Source organism: Patagioenas fasciata, chromosome 5, assembly GCF_037038585.1.
Source record: "Patagioenas fasciata isolate bPatFas1 chromosome 5, bPatFas1.hap1, whole genome shotgun sequence".
Classification (NCBI taxonomy): Eukaryota; Metazoa; Chordata; class Aves; order Columbiformes; family Columbidae; genus Patagioenas; species Patagioenas fasciata.
The window spans coordinates 1,999,895-2,019,953 of NC_092524.1; the positions used below are offsets into that span (position 1 = coordinate 1,999,895).

The 20,059-nt window shown below is 62.8% G+C and overlaps 2 protein-coding genes across 5 annotated transcripts in view; both read right to left on the reverse strand.

The window, feature by feature from the left end:
- Positions 1 to 491: 491 nt before the first annotated feature.
- Positions 492 to 10,202, reverse strand: GRK2 (G protein-coupled receptor kinase 2). Of its 3 annotated transcripts, none has more exons than XM_065839912.2 (21): positions 9,940 to 10,202; positions 8,138 to 8,214; positions 7,507 to 7,580; positions 7,126 to 7,227; positions 6,804 to 6,878; positions 6,330 to 6,391; positions 5,982 to 6,033; positions 5,597 to 5,688; positions 5,176 to 5,275; positions 5,001 to 5,079; positions 4,775 to 4,905; positions 4,319 to 4,413; positions 4,136 to 4,243; positions 3,992 to 4,058; positions 3,066 to 3,166; positions 2,912 to 2,978; positions 2,729 to 2,824; positions 2,480 to 2,639; positions 2,259 to 2,395; positions 1,952 to 2,062; positions 492 to 1,486 (listed from the first exon to the last, which is right to left on the reverse strand). In XM_065839912.2, the coding sequence occupies exons 1-21, from the start codon at positions 10,050 to 10,052 to the stop codon at positions 1,325 to 1,327; spliced, it is 2,061 nt and encodes a 686-aa protein (XP_065695984.1). In that variant the 5' UTR covers positions 10,053 to 10,202; the 3' UTR covers positions 492 to 1,324. The 3 variants fall into 3 exon arrangements, with proteins under 3 accessions (XP_065695984.1, XP_065695983.1, XP_071664876.1); XM_065839911.2 differs by having other exon boundaries at positions 1,952 to 2,065; positions 9,940 to 10,200; XM_071808775.1 differs by lacking the exon at positions 8,138 to 8,214 and having other exon boundaries at positions 1,952 to 2,065; positions 9,940 to 10,018.
- Positions 10,203 to 11,487: 1,285 nt separating this feature from the next.
- Positions 11,488 to 20,059, reverse strand: part of KDM2A (lysine demethylase 2A) — a 41,503-nt gene continuing 32,931 nt past the window's right edge. The window contains exons 14-22 of one of the 2 annotated variants that reach the window (XM_065839191.2): positions 18,345 to 18,428; positions 17,371 to 17,637; positions 17,046 to 17,177; positions 16,884 to 16,973; positions 15,800 to 16,512; positions 14,651 to 14,814; positions 14,187 to 14,345; positions 13,872 to 14,087; positions 11,488 to 13,732 (exon numbers count right to left, since the gene is read on the reverse strand). In XM_065839191.2, coding sequence (XP_065695263.1) covers positions 13,551 to 13,732; positions 13,872 to 14,087; positions 14,187 to 14,345; positions 14,651 to 14,814; positions 15,800 to 16,512; positions 16,884 to 16,973; positions 17,046 to 17,177; positions 17,371 to 17,637; positions 18,345 to 18,428 — 2,007 coding nt within the window. In that variant the 3' untranslated portion in view covers positions 11,488 to 13,550. Of the gene's footprint in view, positions 13,733 to 13,871; positions 14,346 to 14,650; positions 14,815 to 15,799; positions 16,513 to 16,883; positions 16,974 to 17,045; positions 17,178 to 17,370; positions 17,638 to 18,344; positions 18,429 to 20,059 lie in introns of both variants that reach the window. The other variant, XM_065839189.2, reaches the window with a different exon arrangement.

The window sequence follows — 20,059 nt, forward strand, 5'->3', positions numbered from 1 at the left end:
GCGGGACCCCAGGACTCCACGGCGGGTCACCGGGACCTCCCTGCGCCGTGTCCCCGCCCCGTCCCCTCCAGGGGCCCGTGGGGACAGCGGGGCTCCGCTCTGGGCAGGTGCTGCTGTTCTGCTCCGTTCCGCGGCACAACCCTCTCGTTAGACACCGGAGAGTCCCATGGGGGTCGCGGCCCCGCCGGGCGGCGGGAATGCGGGAACACCGGGGACAGTGCTGCCTAAACACGGGGTGCGGGCAGCAGGGACAAGGGGACAGGCAAGGTCACCCAGGGGGACAGCACAGCAACGGGGACCTGACCCACCACTCCCACCCCCCACCGCCACCCCAGGACCCACGTCGCACAGTGACAACTCCCACGCAGGTGTCCCCAAAATGCCACTGTGCCCGTGGGGGGGACACACAGGCAGCCGCCAGCACCAGAAGTCACAGGGAGCTGGGGCACAGGGACATCTCTGCCACCACACAAACAGCTGGAGCCAGGTGGTGTTTTTCTAGATTTTTATTATAAAAACTCTTTTAAATTCTTTTTTCCCATTCTCACGTCTCTGCTCATTAAAATCTCACTCATCGACGGCCCCGGCCCTGCCCGGTGCCACCCTCTGTCCCCCCAGACCCTGGAGCAGAGCGACCGCAGACCAATATTTACAGATGCCACCAGGGACTGGGGTTGGGGACACCCTGGGGGACACCCTGCGCCCACCGGCCAGGGACCGGGGCCAGGGCCAGTGACACGAGGCTGATTTTGAGGGGGGGTCCCACTTGCTCACTCCTCCTTGGCCACACCTGCAGCTCGGGGGGAGGCGGGGAGCGGTGACAGGAGCCGGGGGACACAGGGGACCCATGGCACAGTATTTACAGGGGGTCCCCGCGGGCACACACACTCACACACACACACACCAAGGACTTGGCACCCACAGGACGGGCACAACCGAGCCGGGGGACGCGCCGGCTCGCGGGGAGGTGGGCAAAAGGCTACGGGGTGAGACGAGGTGGCCGGTTCCCCGCCGGCCGGAGCTGGGCACCCACCTGCCCCATTTGGCACACACAGCGGTGGCGAAGCGGGCGGGCGTGGAGAGGGGGCGCGGGGGCTGCCTTCATCTGAGCCGGAGAGTTCGGAGGGGGTTTGGGAAGGTGGGGGGACACGCCGGGGAGAGGTGCCGAGCTGCGCCGCACGCCCGGTGCCGGGACGGCGACACCGCGGCCGTGCCCGCTCCGTCCGCCAACGACAAAAAGAAGCGGGGGAACGTGGGAACCCAACCCAATAAATTAGAGGCGGGGTGGGAAGGGTGAAAAGAGGGGGGCGCGCAGAAGGAGGGGTCAGAGCCCGTTGGGGGAGCGCTGGATGAACGGCACTTTGCTGAGCTCCACCACGGGCGAGCGGGGCTTGTTCTGCATCCGTGGCACCCGCTGCAGCAGCTGCTGCGCCTGGCGCTGGGCGTCCCGCAGCTCCTTCCGCCACTGCACCAGCTCGGGGTCGCTCTGTGGGAGGGGTACGGGTCAGAACGGGGGCTCCTCGAGGTGCCAGGGCTGGGAAGGGGGTGGTTGGGGGCTCCCCAGAGTGGTTGGGGGTCCCCAGGGTGGCAGAGCTGGGTATGAGGTGGCTGGGGGCTCCCCCGGGTGCCAGGGCTCTGGGGTTGCCCCGAACTTTCTGTATTTGTGCCCTGTGATGACTTGGAGGGCTAAATGTGCAGGGCTAGTGGCCAGGAAGAGTGGCAACCAGCTGGCAGGAGGAGGTGGCTAGCACCCAGCAGGGAATGGCTAGGGGTAGCCTAGAGGTGGCTAGCACCCAGCTAACAGGAGGTGGCTAAAACGCAGGTTAGTGCCCAGCAGGAGCACCTGGCACCCAGGGGACATGGCCAGTGAGGTAGCTAGTGCCTGGCAGGAGTGGCCAGTGACCGTGGGGGACGGTGGCCAGCCCCGGCAGGTGGCCCAGGGCACACTCACATCGCACTGCAGCACGAACTGCTTGCCGCCGCGGATGCGGAGCAGGATGCACTTGCGCTCCTTCACCTGCGTCTCCTCCACCGAGTCGATCTCCTCCATGGTGAGCAGGGACTGCTGGGGGGACAGGCTGAGCCCTCACCCCCTCCGAGGCCCCCCCAAACCCCCCCATGTGCCGCCACACTCCTTGCAGTGCTACATCTGCTTCTGCACATCCCTCACCCCACGTGCCCCCCCGATGTCTGCCTGTGCCCAGGTGAACCCCCTGCTCACCCCAACACCGCCCTGTGCCCCCCCGCGCCCGCCTTACCGGCGACTCGCCCTCCCCGCGCCACTCGAGGCGGTTGGGGAAGAGGTAGAAGTAGCGGCGTTGCCACTGCGTCAGGAAGGGGTTGCCCAGCTTGGACATGTAGCCGTGCATGATGCAGTCCTTGCCCATGGCGTACTCTGCGCCCGAGAGGCACAGTCAGCCCAGGGCACTGCCGGGGGGGGTTTGAGGGGATTTCAGGGCGGGGAACCAGCCCCACTCACCCTCCTCATGGCCCAGCTGCTTTTTGGCCTTCTTCCGAGCCTCCAGCTTGTCGGTGTCGGCGTTGACGGCTTCGAAGACGGTCTCGGTCACCTCCTGCTGCCACCGCTCGGAGATGGTGAGCGGGAAGTTGCGGTACAGCTCCTGGTCGCTCTCCAGCAGCTGGCGGGCAGGGAGCGGGCGGGCAGGCAGCGCGGGGTCAGGGCTGCCCACTGCTGCCCCCGCCGCGCTCAGCCCCTCCGCCCCGCTACCTTGATGCCCTTGGTGTCCTCCTCGTCGAAGGAGCCGATGTCGAAGGCGTCGGCTGCGTTCACCTCGCCGCGGGGGGGGATGAGGGGTGGCGGGTACTGCGGGCAGGAAAGGGGTTTTAGAGGGGTGGCCGCCCATGCCTGGCACCCCTTCCTGTGCTCGGTACCCTGTCCCGTGCCCCTCACCTTCTGCAGGAAAACCATCTGCCAGTCCAGACCTTTGAAGAAGGGCTCCTCCTTCACCTCCTGGGCCCTGGGGAGTGAGTTTGGGGTGAGCACACCCTCCTTTCCTCCTGCCCCAGCCTCCCCAGGCTCCGTCCCGGTGCCCGCCGGGACTCACCCGCGGCCCATGCAGCCCAGCCGGCGGTTGACGTCCCGCTGCAGCAGCCCCTCCAGCAGGGAGCGCAGCTCGGGGGAGAAGGAGTCGGGCAGCTCGACGGCCTGCGGGAGGGACACAGCCGGTCACACCGTGAGCACATCAGCACCACAGGACACGTGTGAGCGGGGAGACCGATACACACACACGGTTGACAGCTGGAATCAATGAGCTTAAAGGTCTTTTCCAACTAAAACGATTCTATGATTCTAAAAGAATATCTTTCTTGGGCCACACGCTGTCTCTGAAGTTCCCACCTCCTGTCTCACTTTCGAGTTTGCATCTTCAGAGGAAGAAGAGTAAACGGAACTTCTTCCATAAGCTGGGCTTTTTCTCATGTCCAGTGACACTCTAGTCTCTGTTCTTTTTCACTTAAACCTAGATGTGTATTTACTGTTAGCTGGATGCAAATATCCATTCTATCTAACTGTACCTTGCAGCCAGGGAGGGGGTCGGATCTGGGGCAGCAGGAGCCAAAGCTCAGGGACCAGCCTCCCCGTCCTCCCTCCTCACAGCGGGCAAAAAGCTCAGCCGAGGGCCAGCGAGCACTAAAGTTCCCGCAGGAGTGTCCAAATCCACACGAAAAGAAACCACGGTCTAAGACTCAGGGGACGGCACAGGGTGAAAAGGGAGAGGACACACACACCCATGCACAGACGTATGCAGGATACAGGCTGACACGCACAGACCTGCACTTACACGTGCCTGTGCGCCAGAGCGCACGCATGCACACACATACGCAACGTCCCAGTGCCCCCAATCTCACACCCTGTGTGCCCCCCAGGCCTCTGCGAGCACATTCTGGGGGGGCACAGCAGCGCAGGGGTGCTCACCCCTTATCGCCACCCGCCTCAGCGCCCCCGGCACACAGGGCAAAGCCCCCAACTCACCATGGTGAGCGTCATGCGGTCGATCTCGTGCTTGTCCTTCGTCTTGTGCTGCCGAAAGGGGCTGTGCCTGCGGCCATGAGGGGATGGGGGGCTCAGCGGTGCCCACCCGTGTCCCCCCATTCCCCTCCGTGCCCGCACACTCACCCCCTCAGCAGTTTGAAGAGCATGCAGCCCAGCGAGAACCAGTCGGCGCTGCTGTCGTAGGCCACCCCTTTCTGCAGCACCTCCGGAGCCATATACCCGTGGGTGCCGCTGCGGGGGGCACAGAGCAGGGTGAGGGGTTGTGCCGGGCAGGGGGACAAGGCGGGGGGGCACGGGCACACTCACACGCTGGCGTGGGGCTTCTTCTTGGAGAAGTCGCAGGCCAAGCCCAGGTCTGAGATGCGGACGTGTCCAAACTCATCCAGGAGGATGTTCGCCGGCTGCCAAGACAGCGTGTCACCCCGAGACCAAGTGGGCACAGGGGGGACAGAGAGGCTGGGGGTGCCCACATGGGCAAGCTGGGGTGTTCTGTGGGATTTGGGGGTGTCCACAGGACTGGGAAGCATCGCCGGAGGCTGCGAGAGCCCATTTGGGTCTCAGGATGCCCATGGGGTCCTAAGGGTGCCCATGGAGTTTTGGGGATAGTTCCTGCAGGGTCAGGGGTGCCCTCTGGGTTTGGGGAGTGCCCAGAGGATTCCTTCAGGGTCTGTGGGGTGCCTGTGACTCTTGTGGGTGCCCACAGGCTCCTGGGGAGTTTCTAGAGGGCCCGGGGGTGCCTGTGGGGGTGTGGGGGCCGGTCACCTTGAGGTCGCGGTACACCACGAAGCGGCTGTGCATGTGCTCCAGGCCCAGGATGATCTCAGCTGCGTAAAATCTCATCTCTGCCTCCGAGAAGACGCCGTGCTGGGACAGGTGATAATGTAGGTCTCCCCCTGTGATGACAAGGACCAGTTGTCACCCTGGCACTGGGATTCTCCCCCAGGACCAGGGGTCAGCCATGAAGTCCCTTAGGACTGGGGTTTCTCACCATTCATGAGGTCGAGGATGAAGCTGAGCTTGTCGGGCGTGTGGAAGGCGTACGACATGCAGACGATGAACGGGCAATCCTGGCAGGAGACATGGGGTCACGCAGCGCCCCGGGGACACCCTCCCTCACCCGTGCCACATCCTGTCACCAGGGTGCCAGCCCTGTGTCCCCTCACCCCGGTGCTGACGAGGGACAGCATGATGCGCTCGTTGAGGGCCAGGGTCTCGCCCTGCTTCATCTTGATGCGTTTCTTGTCCAAACACTTCATGGCGTACCTGGGGGCAAAGAGTCCCTGCAGGGTGCTGTCCCGGTGCCACCACCACGCTGCCACATCCCCACCAATGGCAGCCGCGCCATCGCGTCCCCCCACCGCCAGCTCTCGCGGCCACACCACCGCATCCAGCTACCACCCACGGCCGTGACGTCCCTGCATCCCCCAGAGACCCGTAGCCATGGCAATACTTCCGCAAGCCCCTAAACATCTGTCGTCACTGCAACGCCACTGCAGATGCCCTCGGGACCACTACCGCAGCCCCAGCGCCCCCCCGTTGCAGGATCCCACTGCCCCCACCCCCCATGATGGAGCATGCCGTTACATTTTGCCCGTATCCGCTTTCCGGCAGCCGTAGACCTCGCCGAAACCGCCGCGGCCGATGATTCGGTGAACGCTGAAGTCGTTCATGGTGAGCTGGAGGGGGTGAGAAGGAAGCAGGGGGGTGAGCCTGGACACCTGTGTCCCACGGCACCTGCCCTGCACCAAGAGCTGCGTGTGTCCGCAGTGCTGGGGGGGTTGCACGCTCTGCCTCAGTTTCCCCGGGTAAGGAACACAGAGGCTGCTCTGCACGTCCCCGTGAGCGTGGGGAAGCACTGGGGGTGTGTGAGGGTGCCCCGGTGAGCCCCAGGGCAGCAGCTGTGTCACCACACCCCGTCCCCCTCCCTGGAAGTGCCCAGGTGCCCCTAGGCGCAGGGGACCCTGCTCACATGGATGTTCAGCTCCACATTCTTCCACTGGCAGAACCGTGTGAACTTGTCACTGCAACGAAGCACAGAGAGGGCAAGAGTGGAGGCCCTGGAGAGACCCCCTCAAGACCCATCTCGGGGCAGAAGGACCCTCTGGACTTGTCTGGGGACAGGCAGCACCCCCCGGAACCCCCATCTGGGAAAAGAGAGACCCCAGGTCAGACCTGGGGGTCAGAAGAGCCCCCCGTGAGTTGCTGGTCTGGGGACACACACCCCTGGAGCTCCTCAGAAGGGACCCCTGAGCTGGAAGAGCCTGGTCCCCAGTGGGATGGGACACCCCAATCCTCGCAGGACTGTCCCCCATCTCACCTCTCGATGAATTTCTGGAAGATGCCCCCACGCAGGTTCTGGCAGATCTCCTCAATGTAGGGCTGGGGGGACACAGGGCTCAGCGCTGGGTCCCCAGTGCCACCCCTGTCACCCGTGTCCCTCAGGTCCCTTCATTACGAGAGGTCTCCTCCACCCCTGGGATATCCCCACTGCCACCCGGCCATTGGGGATGCTTGTGCCACACCGGAGTCCCTGGTGTGACTGTGCCTGGGGACCCCACTGTCCCTTGACTACCAATCCCTGGGGACCCCCAACAATCCCCCTCACTCCCAACCTGCTGGGGACCCCCTCACCATCTCTTGGGGGTCCCCATACTGGCTGGGACCCCCCAACCCCTCTAAGGGACCCTGTCACCACCAGACCCAGTCGCCCTTTCGCCAGCCCCCCATAAGGATTAATCCCCCGAGTACCAGATGTGCCAGGGACCCCCTCTCTGTCCCCAGTGACGCCCACCTGGAAGAGGTCTGGGGGCACCTGCTTCTTGCTGAGGCGGCTCTGGACGTGCTCTGTGGCACTCTTGGAGAAGGGCTGTGGGGCAAGATGGGTCTGTGTCACCCTGGGCAGAAGGGACAGCAGGCCAGGGGCCAGGCAGGGCTGCACAAGCGGGGGAACTCACGGGGGAACCCCCACCCATAGGGCCGTGGCTCCCAGAAGAGAGTTAACGGTGATTTTGGAGCTCTCTCTGAAGGCACTGGGTACCCGGTCCCCTGGAGACACTGGGGACGTCCCTCCCACACGCTCTGGGGACCCCACCCTGGCATGGCAGGGCACTCACGTGGGAGCAGGCCAGCAGCTCCTTCATGATGTAATGGTCGAAGATGTGGCGGCTCCGGACGGCTCGCTCCTCCTCCGAGTCCAGCTTCTCGTACTTCTTGATCTGGCGAGGGCACAGCTTGGGTGGGCACAGCCCCCTCCCCACAGCGGGCAGCCCCCCAGCACCCGGTACACCAGGGACCACAACGCCAGCCCCTCTGGGTACCACTTAATGGCTATCACATCCCCTTGGCACCCAGAGCATCACCTCCCAGCCCTCTGGGCACCGTCTCCCTTGGGTACCCCGCATGTACCACATCTGTGGGCCCTGCAGGTCCCAAATCCCACCCCCAACCTTCCTCATGACCACGGGGGTCAGTCCAGATGGGTCCCCCCTTCTCACCTCCTCATAAAACTCCATGAGGGGTTTGGCCTCCTCTGCCTGGTTAAAGGCGAAGTCTCTAAAGAGCAGGTACCCTGGCAGGGACAGAGCCGTGGCGTGAGCGGTGCCAGCCCCAGAGCGGCACCGTGTGCCCCACAGCGCAGGCCAAGGGACACGGGGACATCCCCTGGGTCTGTCTGTCCCCACAACCACCCCCGCGCCAGGTTTGGGGAAGTGCCACGCTGGGGAGCGGACGGAATTTTTCGCGGCGGTGCAAGGACACGGGGGGGCTATAGGGCGCCGTGGGGCAGGGGTCCGGGGGGGAGCGGTGGGGCAGGGGCACGGGTGGGCACTGGGGAGCGGCTGCCGTGGGGCGGACGTGCCCGGAAACCACCAGAGCCGGCAGGAGGAAGCGACAGGCGCTTCCTGCCCCGGACGGTTAATGGTGGCGCTGGGGGAAGTGATGGGGTGGGGGACGTGGGGTGGGGGACGTGGCGCAGGGGGGTGTCACGCAGCCCCGGGGCACCTCTCCCCAGCCCCTCGTGTCACCCAGGGGTGGGGGAACAGCCACAGCCACCAATCCAGCCCCATCACACTTGCCCAGGCACACAGTGCCCTCATGTCCCCCGCAGTCCCCATGTGCCCAGCTCACCGATCTTCTGTGTGAAGATCTTGTCGAATGTCACCTCTCCCCGGTCATCCAGGTACTTCTGCATGACGCTGCGGATGCTGGGGACACACCGGAGGGGCTCAGCGCCCCGCTCTCCTGTGCCCCCCAGCACCCCCGCCGTGTCCCTCCTCTATCCCTGTGCCACCCCAAGCCCTGTTGGCACACGCATCCTCCCATGTGTCCCCTGTCAGATGTGACACCTGGGAAGGGTCAGGCACAGGGTGTCCCATGCGCTGGGGATCCAAGGGGAGTTGGGGAGGAGGGGACCCCCAAAAAAAAGCTTCCCTGGTACAGATGGGCAGTGGGGAGGGGACCAGCGCCACATGCCTGGGGAGGAGTGGGGTGGTGCGTTGTGCCACTGTCACTGTGCTGTGCCATGGCCACCATGCTGTGACACTGTCACCGTGCTGTGCCACTGTGCTGTGTGGGTCCAGCACGGGCTGGGTGTGCAAAGGAAGCTGTGCAGTGGGTTGTGTGCACTCTGCACACACGTGTGCACACACACACACGTAGCGCAGGGCTGCAGGAGGGCTGGGTGTGCCTGGCAGGGCAGGCGTGTTGGGACGGTGCACACGGGGGTGGCACACACGGCTGGGTGCGACTGTACCGGGAAGGGCGTGTGTCTGTGTGTCTGTGTGGTGTCTGTGTGTCTGTGTGTGTGCCGGCGGGGTGCCTGTGCACGCCCATGTACATGCGTGCACAGGGAGGTGTGTGTGTGCACACGGGTGCTCGTGCACACAGGATGTGTGTGCGCACAGGGGTGTCTGTGTAGGGCTCTGTGTATGTGTGCACAGAGGATGTGTGTGCACAGAGGATGTGTGTGCAAAGGTGTGTGTGTGCACACAGGTGTGTGTGTGCGCGCAGGTGTGTGTGTGCACAGAGGTGTTTGCGTACAGGGATGTGCGAGTACACTGTGAGTGCACAGGAGCGTGTGCACAGGTAGTCTACACAGGGATGTGTGTGCACAGGGATGCGTGTGTGCGCACACGTGTCTGTGCACAGAGTTGTGTGTGTGTGCAGTGTGTGTGTGTGTGCAGTGTGTGTGTGTGTGCACTGTGTGTGTGCGCAGTGTGTGTACACGTGTGTGTGTGCGCTGTGTGCGTGCACACAGTGTGTGTGTACACAGGTGTGTGTGCACAGGTGTGTGTGCACAGTGTGTGTGCACAGCGTGTGCACAGTGTGTGTGTGCACTGTGTGTGTGCGCAGTGTGTGTGCACGGTGTGTGTGTGCACGGTGTGTGTGCACAGTGTGTGTGTGCACAGTGTGTGTGCACTGTGTGTGTGCACTGTGTGTGTGCACTGTGTGTGTGCACACTGTGTGTGTGCACTGTGTGTGTGCACTGTGTGTGTGCACTGTGTGTGTGTGCACTGTGTGTGTGCACTGTGTGTGTGCACTGTGTGTGTGCACTGTGTGTGTGCACTGTGTGTGCACTGTGTGTGCACTGTGTGTGTGCACTGTGTGTGTGCACTGTGTGTGTGTGTGTGCACTGTGTGTGCACTGTGTGTGTGCACTGTGTGTGTGTGTGCACTGTGTGTGTGTGTGTGTGTGCACTGTGTGTGTGTGTGTGCACTGTGTGTGCACGGTGTGTGTTCCCGGCCCGTGCGCTGCTCGTTCCGGGCCGGGTTCCCGGGAGGCCGCGGGGTGCAGCGGGAGCGGGGCCGGGCCGGGGGCAGAGCCCGCGCTGCCCGGGGCAGGGGGAGCGGGGCCGGGGCGGGCGGACACGCGGACGGACACCTGGACGGACACACGGACGGACACCCGGACACCCGTCCGCGGGGCCTCACCTGGGCTCGGGCAGCAGGATCCTCTTGCTGGCGCGGGCGGCGGGCGCGGCGCGGCTCTTCTCCATGGCCATCAGGTAGCTCACGTCCGCCAGCACCGCCTCCAGGTCCGCCATCTTGCCCCGCGCCGCCGGCCCCGCCGGCCCCACCGCCCAGCGCCGGACCGGACCCGGGACGGACCCGGAACCGGAACCGGGACCCGGAACCGGAACCGGGGGCGGACCCCGGGATGGAGCCGGCTCGGCCCCGGCCCCGGCCCCGCCGCGGGGGGGCGCAGGCGGCGGCGCGCGCTCAGCGGCTGGGGGGCATGGCGGGGGAGCGCGTGCCCGTGCGCGTGCCCGTGCGCGTGCCTGTGCGCGCGTGAGTGACAGGCGGGTTTGGACAGAGGGCGGGGCTAGAGGGGGGCGGTCCTTCGCGGCGCCCCGCCCACGTGGGCGGGGCCGTGACAGCGGCGGGCGCGCGTGTGAGCGTGTGTGTGTGACAGTGTGCGTGTGACAGTGTGCGTGTGACACTGTGTCCGTGACACCGTGTGTGCGTGGCGCTGGGTGTGTGTGACCCCAGGTGTGTCTGTGTGTGACACTGAACCTGGCGCCACGTGTGTCACTCCCCGCGTCCCAGGTGACACCGTGCAGCACCACACGTGTGACAGCAGGTGTGGCTGCATGCATGTGACAGGTGTGACCACCCATGGAGCAGGAAGTCACCCCCGGGTGACCACCCGTGGAGGACGCTGTCACCCGCAGATGTCACCCCCCCACATGCAAATGTCCCGTTCTGGGGCTCGTTTTGCTGCTCTTGCTGCCGCCCCAACCGCCGCGGGGACCTGGACTGGGACGTCACCATGGAGGGGACCAGGGGACAGTGAATGTCACCTCGGTCCTGCTGAAGGGGCGGCCTTGCGCCAGGAGGGGATGGGGACACAGGGACAGCGCCACCACCCCCAGGAGGCGATGGGGACTTGGGGACGGCTGCCACCACCCCCAGCAGGCAATGGGAACTTGGGGGCGGCAGCCACCACCCCCAGGAGGCGATGGGGACTTGGGGACAGCGGCCACCACCACATAACCATGCCCCAGGCATTGTCTCTGGTGCTGAGGGGGGATACACACATGGGACATCCCAGGGGCCTTGTCCCTCTGTCCCTCGCAGACAAACAACGGGCAGAGCCGAGACGCAAACGTTTGGTTTTTTGTTTCTTTAACCTTTTTTTTTGTTTTTTTATTCCAAAAAAATCCACCCCCGAGAAACAAAATACTTCTCTTTGGAGGCCAGTGCGTCCCCCACAGCTCTCCCCTCCCTGCGCTACTCACGATATATTCTGAGCAAGATCCTCTCTAAACCAAACCAGTATTGCAGAACGCGTAGGAATAGAAAATCAAACCAAAAGAACAACCAAAAATGAACTTAAATTAAAAGAAGCCACGGAGCTCCCCCCCCTGCGACCCCCAGCCCAAACCGCCCCCACGGAGACAGCGCAAGACGTGGTTTTGCTTTTTACCCTTAATGCTTACATTTAATTTTAAAGCACAAACATCAGAGATGGACTCTAAATCGCCAACAAAAAAATATATATTTACAATATTTCTCCAGGAAGGGGAAGGGGGGGGAAGGAGAAGAGAGGGAAACGGGGGAGAAATCGAAACGAAACCAAAAAACACAACCAAACCCTTAAACAAGCGACTTTTCTCGCGGGAGGTGTCGCTCGGGAGCACTCTGGGTTGCTTTTAAATCACTAAGTGATTTCTTTTTTTAATATATATAAATTCTCTTTTTCTCTTCCTTGCGGAGTCTCAGCCCCTGGGGGCAGGTGGCAGGAGCAGGGGTGACAATCCCGAGGGTGCGCGGCCGGGAGGGGACACGTGGGGACGGGTCCCTCAACGCCACCCCCACCCCAGCTTGGCTCTACTCCAGGGGACAGTTTGTTAAAAATTGTTTGTATTTCTCATTGCAAAAAAATCAAGAAAAAAAATCAATCCAAAGGAAAAATAAAAGCTTTTGATTCTTCCACCGTCTGGTCACGGGAGCCACCAGGAGACACTAAGGCTGAAAGTTCCCCCCCCCCTCGCCCGGGATGTGGTTTTTAGCTCAAATAAACCCCCCACTGAACCCTCCGGAATCCCCACGGCAAAATTTGTCCCTTGTCCCCACGGCGCTGTCCCCTCGCATCCCCAGGGACGTGCCGCCAGCCCACCTTCTCCTCCCTTATTGCTTTGGGGTGGCGGGGCTGCCCCCCCTGCCCCTCGCTGGGCTGTCTGGGGCTGGGGACAGGTGACACTGGGGGTGACACGCTTTGTGCTATCATCTGTACGCGCTGCCAGGGGCTGGGGGGGACGGGGGGTCCTTACACCAGGCCGGGGGGACGGGGAGCGTCCGGTCACAGGCAGGACAGGGAGGGAAATAAAATAGTGACCCAAAAGAAGATTCTGACTTTTTTTTTCCTTTTTCTTTTTAGTTTTTTTTGTTCTTTTTGTTTGCTTGTTTTCTTTTTTTTTCCTTTTTTTTCCTTTTTTTTTTGTTTTTTTTTTTTTTTTTAAAGTGCACAAGCTCTCCGCTGCCCTGGAGAGACGTTCTTTGGACCGACCATTCATTGCAAAGGAAAACGGCAGCTAAAAGGGGGGGCGAGGAAGGAGAGGACAATGCAGTGGGGGGGACACACACGGGACATTCGTGCCAGTTCGGTGCCAGGCCGGACAAAGCCACCTTCGTCCCTCCGGCCACGGTGGCCCTCGAGTGCTTTACGATGCTGGGGGAGGAAGAGGAGGCAGCTCCCGGCCCCCCAGGTGCTCACTCACCCCTGGATGATGCTTTTCCCCGAGTCCTCCGTGAGCTCTGATGGACCTGGGGGGGTTTGTCCCCTGCTCCCTATCAACACCTGGCCCCTGGGACAGAGGGGACACTGGAGGGGACAGAGGGGACACTGAGGGGGGACACAGCTGCCCCAAAGTGGAAGTGCATCATCCCCGGAGGGGTAGGAGCACAAGAGGCTGCAAACACCCCCATTCCTGGCCACTGCGTGGCCAGTGAACCCCCGACCCCCCGGCTGGGGGGGGTCCTGCCCTGCTCAGATGCATGAAAATTGGGGGAAAAGGAGGGGGAGCGATCGCAGCCCCCCCACAGCCAGACAAGGAAAACCATCCGGTGGAGGTTTTGTTCCAGCTCTGCTCCTGCTTCCTTGGAGAGACCTTGACCCTCAAGCTTTGTGCTACCGGGGAAGTGACAAGTGTTTTCAAGGCGAGGATACGACGGGGAGGAGGGGGAAAAGCTGGGGGGGGGGTGGGGGGAAAGAGGGTGCCCCATTTCTCTGCACAGAGATCTCTATTCCAACCTCCACCGTGGGAGCGGCCAAGCCTCCACGCCGAGGCTCCCCTGCCATTTCTTTTAGCCCGTTCCTCCTCTGGTACTGGCCAGCCTGGCGGGACATCTCCATCGGCAGAAGTCCCGGGGGAGGAGGAGGAGGAAGGACGGTCAGAGCGCCCGCCCTGCCTGCCGAATCGGGTGGGAGGCAGCGGCAGGACGCAGAGGGCAAGGTGGGGACGTGGAGGAGCAGTTCTCCGAGAGGGGTGGGATGGGCTCTTGGTTTTTTCCTTCTCCTCAGTCTGCCCCGGGGAGGGTCTCTAGCTGATTTTTTGGATCAGCTTCTCATCGGACAGGCAGTAGAGGCTGTTGATGGACAGGTCCGAGATGAAGTGCTCACAGGCTTTGCGGGTGATCTGTTTGCAACCTCGTAGGTCGATTAGAGTGACGTTGGAGATGCGACGCAGGTACAGCAAGGCCTGGTCCGTCAGCTTATTGCAGCCTGCGGGGAGATGAGAGGAAGAGTGAGCTAAGAGGAAGAATGAGCTGCAAGGCCCGCACGAAGCTGAGCGCCCACGTCAAGCAGGGAGGAATGAGCCGCCCTCCGACGGTTCCTCAGCCACCCAGAGCACCGTACCCACCTGCCATGTTGAGCTCGGTGAGGGAATTGCGTGTGGAAGAGCCCACGGCTGTGAGGAGGTTGGCCGACTGGTCCGTAAGGTGGTTGCAGTGGCTGAGGTCGAGGCGGGAGAGCAGGGGCATATGGCGGATGATCAGCCGCAGCGTGGCGTCGGTGATATCCAGGCCGGCGAGCCGGAAATCAATCATGTTGCGGAGTTTACTGCGATTGTCCTGACCTGCAAAAAGGGAGAGAAGATGAAGGTGGGCTATCCATTTGGGATCTGGCATCGCCTCCCTGCTCAGCGCTTGGTTTATCACCCCAGGCGACAGCTTACTGGGTTTGTCTGTCGGCGGCGTGAGTAAATCCCGGATCTGAGGGTCCTTGATTCCTACTGCCCACCGAAGATCGAGGGTCCTGAGAAGGGGGCAGCTGGAGGTACTGAGAGCACAGACCGCAGACCAGGAACAGCCCGCTAAAATGAGGTCTTTCAGGCCTGCCGGGAGAAGGGAGGGAGGGAACAAGTCAGACAGGCTCTGTCAGCTCCGAGGAGTCTCAACCTCAACCGTTTTTTCTGCAGGCACATGAGGAAGCAGCTCCCCATCCTGCCTGGGGTGGGACAGGGAGCCAGGTGCTCTAAAGGAGGGGTTAACACAGCAGAAGGCAAAAACATCGCTCCCAGGTGATGAGACCCCGGAGATTTTGGGGTGCAGAGCCCATCTCTCGCTGCGCTCCAGCCATCAGGAAGCCCCGGAGCAGCCCGGTGGCAGCCGCAGGGCCCCTTCGCCAGCCCCCGCTCACCTGGCAGCCTGTTGACGAGCCACGTAAGCTGTTTTTTGGAGATATTGGTCCAGCTGAGGTCGAGGCTGACCGGTTGTCTTTTGATGATGCCGCTCAGCGCCTGGGGGGTGATGGACTTGCACCTGCTCAAATCTATCTTTGTCCACAATCTCTTGTCACAGCACCTGGGGACAAGGACAAGGCTGAAAGTTGAATCCTGAGAGGCCCGTGGGACAAGTGACAATCGGCGGGTCGCCCGACTGCAGGGAGGAGCCCAGCCCTGGGCTCCCTGAACATCTGGGAGGTTGCTGGGGGTGTCCTGCCACCCAGGGATGCCCAGAACAGCCCCAGCCAGGGTTCTGCTGCCACGTAACAAGACTCTGAGTGGCAGCTATGGGACATGTCCCCTTCCGGGTGCTCCTCCCACCAGGGCAAAGATCGTAAGCATCCTCACTCCCAGCAAGGAAAACACGCAGCCTGGTCCCACCCTGCGGCCTCGGCAGGAGCTGCGACACAGCCCAGAGGTGGCACAAACTCCTCCTCTCCCCCAGGAGACCCAGGACTCAATGTCCCTGAAGGTGCCACAGCAGTGGCAGGTGGGGGGATGCTCCCCATACCGCATCATTCCCACCGGCCGCTGATCAAAGTGAGTGGTCCTTTCCCATCGTGCCATTCCCGCTGCTCAGCGGTTAGAAACCTCCCAGTTTCCAGTCCCCAGTTAGAAACCTCCCAGTTTCCAGTCCCCGTCTGTTCCCAAGCCCTCCATCCCCAGCTGTCCCAGTGCCAGCATTGTCTTCTGCTGGCCCCCCCGAGGGGTTTCCAGCCAGCAAACCCATCCCCGCCTCCCGCTGCCTGTAACTGGGAGGCCAAGGCGGGATGGGAGGCAGGGAAGGGCAAGGACCACGAATGGCATCGTCACCTTGCAAGGACACAGCAGGGGACACAGGTGCTCAGGTGACAGCACAGTCTCCCAGAGGGGACAGGAGAAAGGCAGAAAAGGAACAATAAAGAGCAGAGCACATATGTCAACAGCACCAGATGGATACAGGGTCCGAGCGCAAGTGCCAGCTCTGGGCAGGGGGTCCCGTCCCCCTTTTCCCTCTGGTTGTCCAGGGGTCAGGACATGTCCCTGGCTGTGTCCCCCAAACTGCCACATGTCCCCACACTCACCACTTGTACCAGGTTTTGCACACCCGCATGCACTCGCAGAGCTCCCTGCGGGTGAGGTAGCGGAAGACGGACATCCACACCTCGCGCTGCATCCAACTCTCCTCGCCCTCCTGCCCCCGGCCCCCGCGGCCGTTGAGCCGGGCTGCCCCCCCTTCCTCCGCGTTCTCGTCCTCTTCTTCCTCTTCCTCCTCATCCTCCTCGGCAGCCGTTTCCTCCTCCCCCCCGCCCCGCAGGGGCATCCGTGCCGGCGCGTGGCGCATGACCACACGGGGAGAGTGCTGCAGGTTGGCGGAGGAGGCCGTGATGGCTTGGAGCTTGGGGACGATGGAAGTGCCGTGGACGTCTTTGGTGGGACGCTGGAGCGTGACGGTGAGGTAGGAGCCGTGCAGCTTGGCCTTCTCCACCTCCGACAGCTCCTTCTTGCCACTGGGATTGTTCTCTTTCTCCCTCACCATGGTTCTCTCGGTTGCCTGGAGCCGCAGGAGCTGCCGCCGCTTGAAGCGCTCGTCTCTGCTGGCGCTGTGGTGGTCGCTGGGGCCGGCTCCCGGGGACGAGCGCGTCACCACGCCGCGCGGGGACGCGGGGTCGTGGATCAGCTGCAGCATGGGGGTGGGTGAGTTGGGCGGGGGGGTCAGGGGCTCCTCGCAACTCCGCAGGGGCCGCAGCACCTTGGTTTGCGCCGTGTCGTCGTCGCTCTCCTCCACCTTCCGCTTCTGCGGGGAAGCGGGGCCACAGGTTAGCGGGGATGGAGCCATGGGAGGCTGGGAACACAACCCCCAACCCCAGGGCAACACCAGCTGTGCCCAGTATCACCAGTGTCCACTCACACCAGCAACCAATATTTTCCTTCCTCATTCACAAAAAGGGGACCGGACTGTAGCAGAAAGCTGCCAGACCCCCCCAAGCGCTGCTGCACTGCACCCCCCAACAATCTCCGCGCTCACTGGTCACTGCCCAACTGGTCCCCTGGATCACACTGGCGCCTGCCTGCCCTCCAGCCCACTCTCACTGAACACCAGCTCTCCTTCAGCAGCGGGATGGAGGACATGCGTCCCACTTTGCCACGGTGCGGCTTGTCTCGTACCTGGCCCTTCTCTGTGTCGTCACCCTGGTAGCACTTGGGGCACTCCCAGCAGTTGGGGAGCTCGTCGTTGAGCAGCCCTTCCCCATCCATCTGCCAAGAGAAGAGGGCGGTGAGCAGGAGCCCTTCCCCACGGCCGAGTCCCCTGTGCCTGGCGCTGCTCACCTGCAGACAGCCGGGGTGAACGATCTCGTTGCAGATGCAACACTCCATGAGCTTCTTCTCAAAGTCCTGCGAGTCCTCGTTCTGATCCACCTCCCCACAAAGTGCACACGTGACCGAGTGAGGCAGCCTGGGCTACAAAGGAAAGCAAGGGTGAAACCAGGGCAAGGTGACACAGCCTTCCTCCTTTCCTCTTCCTCTCCACCTGAATGATGGGGATGGGGCCAACTATCCCCCAGAAATCAAACTCTGTCCTTGTCCTCCTCTCCCTGGCCCTGATCCGCCACACAGAATCACTTCTGAGGAAAGAACCAAGCCGTAGACTCACCGCTAAGCACTGCCGAAGGACGCAGGACTGCTTCATGCGGCCAGGCCCGCCAAACTTCTTCATGTCCCTGCAGTAGTGGCACATGCCACACTCGCCCTGCATGCACGCCTTGCATTTTCGGCACCGCACCCGCCTCCGCCTGGCGCCCGACACGATGGGAGAGACCGTGGACCTGACGGGCGTCGGGCGAGGGGTTGGCTTCATGGTGTGCGGCTTGGTGATGGGGATGGTGGGCAGGCGCACCCTCAGCCGGGCCTGGAGCTTTAGCTGGGAACAGAAACAGAGAGGGAAATGGTGTGAGATGAGCGAACTGCTGCATTCAGCTCAGATGCACCAAGTATCTGGGTGCTGCACCCAAAGCGTGCAGATATCTCCAAGTCTCTTCTCCCAGAAAAGCTGCCCAAGATGCTCTTGCTGCTCAAACAGGCACCTCCAAGAGGCTTGTCTGCCTCCTAACACGCAGACGGCGTGTCGCCCACCCTTCCCAGCGCCATGGGGTCCTGCTCTCCCCACACGCCTGCCCGAGAGCCCATCTCTGACAGGAAGGAAGCTGTGACCTGCAGGATCCGTCCTGGCGGCTGGGGGACGGCAGCCTGCGGAGGGGAAGTCCGGCCGGTGCACCCGCTCCTCGCCCCACTCTGCCCCACGAGCTCAGCCCGGGCCCAGCTTTGGGCCCTGGGTCACACACCAGGGACACACCAAAAGGTCCCTTTCCTAAGAAATTGGCTGCTAGCTGTAGGTAGAGACCCCCAGGAGGAGAGAGCTGGTTAGAGGATCAGCTCTTCCAAAACTGCAGAGCTCCATCTCTGAGCACAAATGAGGGGCTGGAGAACACGGAGCAGCTGGGGTTGACCCAGTTACCGCTGGGGTAACCGGTGTGGTGGGAGATCTCCACCATGGTGATGTGGGCCAGGGCAGGTTCCCAGCTCAACCACATGTGATATCCACCCAGGTCCCCTCCTCGCAGCTCCTACCTTATCTCTCTTGGGCCACTGGACGATGGGGATGCCTGTAAGTGCCAGTTTGGGGTCGCTGTTTGCGTATTCTTCTAGCAGCAGCTAATGGAGAGAGAGAGAGGAGGAAAAAATTAACAAAAGACAAAAAGCACAGGTGTGAGCAGAGCGAAACAAGGCTCCAAGCAGATGCCAAGGCCAACACGCTTCCAACGCAGCTGGGAAGGAGCCCTCCCCAACACCCACGAGCAACGATCCTTCCCCACGTTAGACAGACAAGCTCCGTCGAGTCGATCTCCCCGAGCGCTTTCATCAACTGCGTTTCAGCCCCGAGGCCCCGCGCTGCGCGGCAGCTGGGGGAGAGCGCCAAGCTTTTGGAATTTGGGGGGATTTACAGGGGAAGAAGCTCAAGGGTCCCTCCATGTTCCCTCAGGGAGGGGGTGGCTGGAGGGGCAGTGGGGCTTGATGGGGTGCCCAGTGCAAGCTGCCGGGTAGCCAAGAGCTGCTCCTCTGCGCTTTTGGGGGTTTGGCTTTGACTCTGACACAAAACATCCCTCAGCACCAAATGCAGACACACTGCCCTACAGCACAACAGGCGCCCTGGCTTTTGGTGGATAGGGGTGCTCCTTGCACTCCCCTCACTGCCATTTTACCCCTCTCCATCACAGCCCCCTCCCCACCGAAATCTGCCGGTTGCAAAGGTGCTTTATTTACTCGGCGTTGCCATGGCTACGCCGGCAGCATCCCCACGCGTGCTGCTTCCCGCTGCCAGGCAGGACCAGGGACCGGCTGTGTCCCCTGCGGGGCTGCCCGCTCCCCGGGGTGAGCGCCCCAGCCCTGCGCGGCTTTTTGGGGCTCCCCCACCCTCTGTGGGCGGCTGCAGGAAGCGCGGCCGTCCCTCGGCTCCCCGGCAGCGCAGCGTGCTGCCTACAGCCCTTCCGCCTCCCTGGAGCACACGCCGAAAGGAAAGGTCAGGGGCTGGGGGTTTAAAGACACAGATCCGTGCGGGCAGGGAACTGCAGCCTCCCCCTGCCCGGGGCACCGCGGGGGCTCCAGCGTGCTCTGAGGTGGGGGGACAAGGAAATGGGGGGGCACCTGGCTCGGTGATGGGGTGGGTGACAGCCCCATGTCCTCTGTGACCCTTCGTGCTGTGGCTGGGGGGACAAGGCGGACCCTGAGGACACACCGCATGTGTCCCCGGCCAGCAGGAACTCGGCACCGGCGAGCGCGCCCCAAAGACGGGGTAGGCGAGTCCAAGCGCCCTCCGGGGACCCCTCCAGGGAAACAAGGGTCCCCCCGCGGTCCCCTCCCACCCCGGCTGTGTCCGGAGCGTCGCCCTCCCCGTCCCGCGAGCGCTGCCAACTGCCTGACCTTGCACCTCTGGAGCTGCCGAGACTCGGGGGCGAAGTTTGCCGAGCCCTCTTTGTTTCACTGCGAGGTTTGGGGGGGGGCCCCCTCTCCCCCAGACACCTCCAGGGGTTGGCTCAGGCTGAGCGGACCCTAACCGGAGCCCTGGTCTTCGGGGACATGGCGGGGGGAGCGGACGCACCCCCCACCCCGAGCGTCCCCCGCTTCTCCCCTGCTCCGGCAACCGCGCCGGCAACCGCGTGTTCCTCCCGAGCCCTTGGGCAGCGGCGGCAGCGGCTTCCTGAGCTTGAAACAATGCTGCTGCGTCACCCACATGCGGTTCCCAGCAATGCTTTGCAACGGGAAGATGGCAGAAGAGAGAGAGAGAA

Bases quoted from the DNA above. Each gene is read 5' to 3' on its own strand.
- GRK2 (XM_065839911.2), bottom strand. From the start codon at position 10,052: ATGGCGGACCTGGAGGCGGTGCTGGCGGACGTGAGCTACCTGATGGCC. The intron at 5,080-5,175 runs GTGAGGGGACAC...GTCTCCTGCCAG, and splicing joins TGTCCCTCGTCAGCACCGGG to GATTGCCCGTTCATCGTCTG. The intron at 3,167-3,991 runs GTGAGTTGGGGG...TCCCTCCCGCAG, and splicing joins ACCGCATGACGCTCACCATG to GCCGTCGAGCTGCCCGACTC.